Source organism: Gadus macrocephalus, chromosome 17, assembly GCF_031168955.1.
Source record: "Gadus macrocephalus chromosome 17, ASM3116895v1".
Lineage (NCBI taxonomy): Eukaryota > Metazoa > Chordata > Actinopteri > Gadiformes > Gadidae > Gadus > Gadus macrocephalus.
In genome coordinates this window covers 9,533,801-9,539,800 of record NC_082398.1, presented here as the reverse complement: position 1 = coordinate 9,539,800, position 6,000 = coordinate 9,533,801, and the positions used below count along the sequence as shown (strand labels likewise).

Here is a 6,000-nt window from a genome sequence, read left to right as displayed (position 1 = left end):
ACACAAATAGCATCATAATCACACTAATATCATCATACACACACTCAATCAAATATCATCGTACACACAAACACACACAAATATCTTCATACACACAAATTGAATCACACACAAACACTAACACACATACACAAACGCACACACACACACACACAAATTGATTCCTAACCACGTACATACACACACAAATAGATGAATACACACACATGGACACACATACAATACATTATATTCAAACAGACCAACATGTCAAATATGTCCTTCTGTGCTCCCAATATAACAGCTAATTACTAAATGACTTAAATTCACCTCTATTTTACAAGGTTAATTGGCGGCCATCTTGGTTCTAAGCGCTAGCAGGGTGGTGGGAGGGACTGAATGCGTAAGGTGTACAAGATGGCCTCTAGGTGCAGAAGGCCCGTGTCATGGAGATTCAGAATCAGAAATACTTTTAATACACCTTATTTGTACACAAGAGTACAATTCTTAAGGCTTGGTTCCTCAACAGCCCGACAGCAGCAGCCTCTCTTTAACATCGTGCCTTTCCCACCAGGCTTCTGGAAGGCCAACTCGGCCTGGTGCTCCAGCCCGCTGCTAGTCCTGGTCAACTCTAAGAGCGGGGACAACCAGGGAGTCAAGTTCCTACGCAAGTTCAAACAGCTGCTGAACCCCGCCCAGGTGTTCGACCTCATGAACGGAGGGCCGCAGCTGGGGTACGCCACAGCCCCACCCCAACCTGAAGGACCTTCTCTTGGACCACGACATGTTTTATTCCAACCAAATCACTATACAAGCTGAATATGATTGATGTAACTGTCATAGTAGCAGTAATACATCACAATAGTTTTAATGTTTCCTTCCATACGTTGGAACTCAAACTAATAACAATTCAAATATTTTCAAATTTCAAAATTAATGACATTTATATGGAAAGCACCTTGAACAGTATTGCCATAGCATTACTGCAAAAAACGGAAGAAAAAAAAAAGTTGAAACAATTCCTAAACAAAATGCTTGTTATTGAGAACTGTGTGTCCCTCCCCAGGCTGCGTCTCTTCCAGAAGTTCGTGACGTTCCGTATCCTCGTGTGCGGGGGGGACGGCAGCGTGGGCTGGGTGCTCTCTGAGCTCGACAAGCTCAACCTCCACAAACAGGTGAGGACTGATCGGGACAGGTGGGAGGACATCTGTGGACCTGTGGGAGGACAGGTGTGGACAGGTGTGAGGACAGATCAGGACAGGTGTGAGGACAGATCAGGACAGGTGTGAGGCCAGATCAGGACAGGTGTGAGGACAGATCGGGACAGGTGTGAGGACAGATCAGTCGACGGGAAACCCCAGATCAAGACAAGTGAGGAAAGGTGTGTGCAGGTAAATGTAACAGAACAGGTGTGCACACATAGGTGATAGGTGACTAAGAGGACGGAGAACGTGTGACAAAGCGAGGTGTGGAGGGTTTGGACAGGTATGGATGAATAATGACAAGTGACACAGTTGGCAACAGTCGACCAGATCCACATGACACAAGACACCTCACGGAGATAGCAGCACGCCAGAGGTAGAGGGTACGAGACGCTTGACATGTTAACACATAATTCAATTAGACCGGCTAATTGCCTCGCTCGTTGGCGATCTTGTCTAGCCGTTACTTGGAATTGAATACACGCCACGGACCATTAACGGCCTGATCCACCCAGAGGAACTGTGAGCATGTTAAATCAGTGTGAACATTTACAATATGCTGCTAATGAACCTGGAAATGTCATCGTCCTGGGTGCAATTAAAAACAGTCTGGTGTCGTTGAGTCACCGCCGTAACGACTCTAATGTTTGCTGCCTTTGTTTTCACTTTCTCTTTATTTACACAATAAAAGTCCCCCAGGGGAGACAGGACTTCTTGAGCATGGGAAGACAATGTACAACCAAGCTATTTAGAGGGGATTCATTAAATGTAACCCAGAACCGTTATCACACTGCTGCCAGTCATTTATGTTTGTCTCTGCGTCGGAGCCTGGTAGTGTCCATATTAATGACTTCATTAACTAACATTAAATCTCTCCCTCTGTCTCCCTCTCTCTCTCTCTCTTGCTCTCTGTCTCTCTCTGTCTCTCTCTCTGTTTTTCTCTCTCTCCTCTCTCTCTCTCTCTCTCTCTCTCTCTCTCTCTCTCTCTCTCTCTCTCTCTCTCTCTCTCTCTCTCTCTCTCTCTCTCTCTCTCTCTCTCTCTCTCTCTCTCTCTCTCTCTCTCTCTCTCTGTCTCTCAGTGCCAGTTGGGGGTCCTCCCCCTGGGTACGGGTAACGACCTGGCCCGGGTGCTGGGCTGGGGGGCTCTGTGTGACGACGACGCCCAACTGCTGCAGATCCTTGAGAAGCTGGAGAGAGCCACCACCAAGATGCTGGACCGGTAGGAGCAGGAGGGGGCGGGGCTTGGGCTGAGTGGGCGGGGCTGTGACATCGAAGGCGGGGCTAAGGACACTAGGATTGTTGTCAGGAATACACAGGTGGTTGTCAGCCAACAGTAGTTAGGGAAATGTAGATGTGGATCTGAAGACATGAGTGTGTCTCAACTTCAACTGGATTGTGCTCAGACAATCAATTACAACATATTGAAATTGGGGTACGTTATTAGGGGTGTGGTCTTGGATATAGGGGCGTGGTCAGTGTTACTGTGGTGGATAAACAGAGGTCTCGGGGTTAGAGTTGAGGCTTTTCTGAGTTGAGCCACATTAGCCTTTTATGTTATGCAGTAAAGCATGATGTGAGGGGACATGATATGTGAACCTCTTGCCACCTCTTCCTGTCTCTCTGTCCTTCTATCTGTCTCCGTGTTTGTCGGTCTGTCAGGTGGAGCGTGTTAACCTACGAGGTTCCTGGTAAGACCTCCCCCGGGGGGAAGGATGAAGATAGCCCAGAGTTCCCTCTACAGGTACGCTAGGTCCTGGTTTGTTTTCACACGCACAGGTCTGTTTGAGAATCTGAATTTCAAAGGGGAAGCCTTGCGATGTATCTCACTTGTCTTTATTGGATGTCAAACTACTGGAGATTGAGACTCTGCATTTTAATTTTGTATTGATTAATAACATGCCTTGAATGTAGCATTTATATTAATTGTTTTCTCTCTCTCTCTCTCTGTCTCTGTCTTTGTCTCTGCCTTTCTCGGTCTCTGCTTCGCTCTGTCTCTGCCTCTTCCTCTCTCTGCCTCTCTATCTCTATCCACCTTTCTCTTTCCTTTTTCTATCTCTATCTCTATCTCTATCTCTCTTTCTTTCTCTTTCTCTTTTCTTTCTCTTTCTTTTTTCTCTCTCTGTTTCTTTTTTCTCTCTCTCTCTTGCTTTTTTCTCTCTCTCCCTCTCTCCCTCTCTCTCTCACAGGTTCACATTACTCAGTATGCTGACTCGGTCGCATCCCACCTGACTAAGATCCTGGACTCGGACAAACACACTGATGTCATATCCTCTGCCAAGTAGGTCCGACCCAAAGTCGAACAAACTAATCCATCAGGAGAGCCAGCGTGCTCAAGCACACATTGTCCTTCTCAGCCAACAGCTTAGGGAAACTTGCAATAATAAATAATAACACAAAATAAAACAGGCCTATGCTAAAGAAGTGCAAATGTGTAAGCGCATGTGTGTGTGTGTGTGTGTGTGTGTGTGTGTGTGTGTGTGTGTGTGTGTGTGTGTGTGTGTGTGTGTGTGTGTGTGTGTGTGTGTGTGTGTGTGTGTGTGTGTGTGTGTGTGTGTGTGTGTGCGTGTGTGCGTGCGCCAGAGCAGGAGGAAGGTGCTGGTGTGTGGGTGGAGCTTGCGGGGGGGGACACGTTGTGTAACAGATTGACCATGCTGCACAGACCTGCACACCTGTCTCACTCTTTACCTCCCTCACACTCCCTCTCGGTCCCTCCATCTCGCATCCTGCAAACACTCCACTCCTCCTCACTCTGTCCCCCACAACTCTCTAATCCGTCTCCCTTTACCCTCCCCCTGTCCTCCCCTCCTTTTCTCCTTATCTCTCTCTGCCTTTATTTCTTTAATCGACGTATTAGCGATTTATTTTGGTGAGCTTAACATACTTCCAAAAACAACCTACGCATCTTAACCCATATTGTTGAAATAAACAGATTGAAATGAATAACCCACTCACACTCTCTCCTTCTTTATCTCTCTCTCTCTCTCTCTCTCTCTCTCTCTCTCTCTCTCTCTCTCTCTCTCTCTCTCTCTCTCTCTCTCTCTCTCTCTCTCTCCCCCTCCCTCTCCCCCCCATGTCTCTCCCCCAGGTTTCTGTGTGGGACGGTGAATGAGTTTGTGGTGGAGGTGGGGAAGGCGTACGAGAGAGCCACGGAGAACAAAGCGGAGGCAGACGTCATGGCCAAGAAGGTGTGTGTGTGTGTGTGTCTTCATTTCTTGCATATTATATAAAAAGCTTGTGTAACAGTATGCAGTGTAGGTGGATCATATGAGAGAGAGAGAGAGAGAGAGAGAGAGAGAGAGAGAGAGAGAGAGAGAGAGAGAGAGAGAGAGAGAGAGAGAGAGAGAGAGAGAGAGAGAGAGAGAGAGAGAGAGAGAGAGAGAGAGAGAGAGAGAGAGAGAGAACGAGAGAGAGAGAGGGGATGAGAGAGAGGGAGGGGAGGAGAGAGAACGAGAGAGAGAGAGAGAGAGAGAGAGAGAGAGGGGATGAGAGAGAGGGAGGGGATGAGAGAGAGGGAGGGGATGAGAGAGAGAGAGGATGGGGGAGAGAGGAGAGGGGAGAAAGAGCGATAGCAGAGTGGGGGAGAAAGAGGGGAGGGAGAGAGAGGGGATGGGGGAGAGAGAGAGGAAAAGTGATGAGAGTGTTGAGTGATGGGTAGCTTTTCGTTATTAGAATGAAGGATAACCGGATGAGGGGGAGAGGAAAGTGGAGGGATAGAGAGGCTCACAGTAGTGGTCATAGTTCTGTGTCAGTGTGTCGCCCTAGCGTTCTACTCTCTAACCGTGTTCCTGTAATAACTCTCTCCCTCTGTCCGTTGGTCCTTGTGTCTGTCTCTCTCCACCAGTGTGCTCTGCTGAATGAGAAGCTGGACTCTCTGGTGAAGGCTCTGAGCGAGGAGGCTGAAGCCCAGGTGAGCGCAGCGCACCACGAAGCCTTCTCATTGGCTAACTGGACGGTGGAGCCGTACACATAGGCTCCTCCCTTCCTTGGCCCAGCCCCTCATTGTCATTGTCGCATTAAAGAGCTTTGACTCATGTCCAGATGGTTGTGATTTATAGCAGCAACTCTTTCTATCTCTCTTCCCTACCTCTCTCCATTTGTTCTTGTCCCTCTCTCTCCATCCATCTCTCTCTGGCCTCCCTCCCGCCATATCTATCTCACTCTCCTCCCTGCCCTCTCTATCTTCCATCTCTCTCTTTCCTCCTTCTCTCCATCTCCCTGTCCTCCTCCCCTTCCTCCTCTCCACCCCTCTGCCCCCCCCCCCCCTCCTCCCTCCCCAGGTGGTGCCAGCGGGTGCGGTGCCCATCCTGGAGGGCGGCGGTGGAGGCAGCGGAGGGGGCGTGGGCGGAGGCAGCAGCCCCAGCGATGAGAGCGCCGACGGGGGTATGGAGGGGAAGACGTACCGGTCCAAAGAGCAGCTGATGCTGCGGGCCAACAGCCTGAAGAAGGCCCTGCGGCAGATCATCGAGCAGGCCGAGAAAGGTACGGGAGCCACGGCAACAACGAGGAGGAGGAGCCGGTCGCCCTGGCAACCCGGAGGGATGCTGGTTAGATTCTTCTGGCTCTGGTGTTTTCAGATAATAATAATTAATAATGGATTGAATTTATATAGCGCCTTTCTGGACACTCAAAGACGCTTTACAGTGAAGGGGGGGACCTCACTAACCACCACCAGTGTGCAGCTTGGGTGATGCACGGCAGCCAATCTGCACCAGAACGCTCACAACACACCAGCTTGAGGTGGAGAGTGAGGGAATTGGCTGACTCTCCACCTCAAGCTGGTGTGTGGTGAGCGTTATACAGGAGGATGATTAGGGGGCCA

At 49.4% G+C, this 6,000-nt stretch overlaps 1 protein-coding gene across 4 annotated transcripts in view; it reads left to right on the top strand.

Annotated features, from left to right (window-relative positions):
- si:dkey-172j4.3 (diacylglycerol kinase delta) overlaps positions 1 to 6,000 on the top strand; it is a 65,783-nt gene that overhangs the window by 45,697 nt on the left and 14,086 nt on the right. For all 4 annotated transcript variants that reach the window (XM_060035644.1, XM_060035645.1, XM_060035646.1 and 1 more), the window contains 8 exons: positions 554 to 713; positions 1,046 to 1,154; positions 2,261 to 2,400; positions 2,841 to 2,922; positions 3,368 to 3,459; positions 4,267 to 4,366; positions 5,023 to 5,088; positions 5,459 to 5,660. In XM_060035644.1, the coding sequence (XP_059891627.1) occupies positions 554 to 713; positions 1,046 to 1,154; positions 2,261 to 2,400; positions 2,841 to 2,922; positions 3,368 to 3,459; positions 4,267 to 4,366; positions 5,023 to 5,088; positions 5,459 to 5,660 (951 nt within the window). The remainder of the gene's footprint in view (positions 1 to 553; positions 714 to 1,045; positions 1,155 to 2,260; positions 2,401 to 2,840; positions 2,923 to 3,367; positions 3,460 to 4,266; positions 4,367 to 5,022; positions 5,089 to 5,458; positions 5,661 to 6,000) is intronic.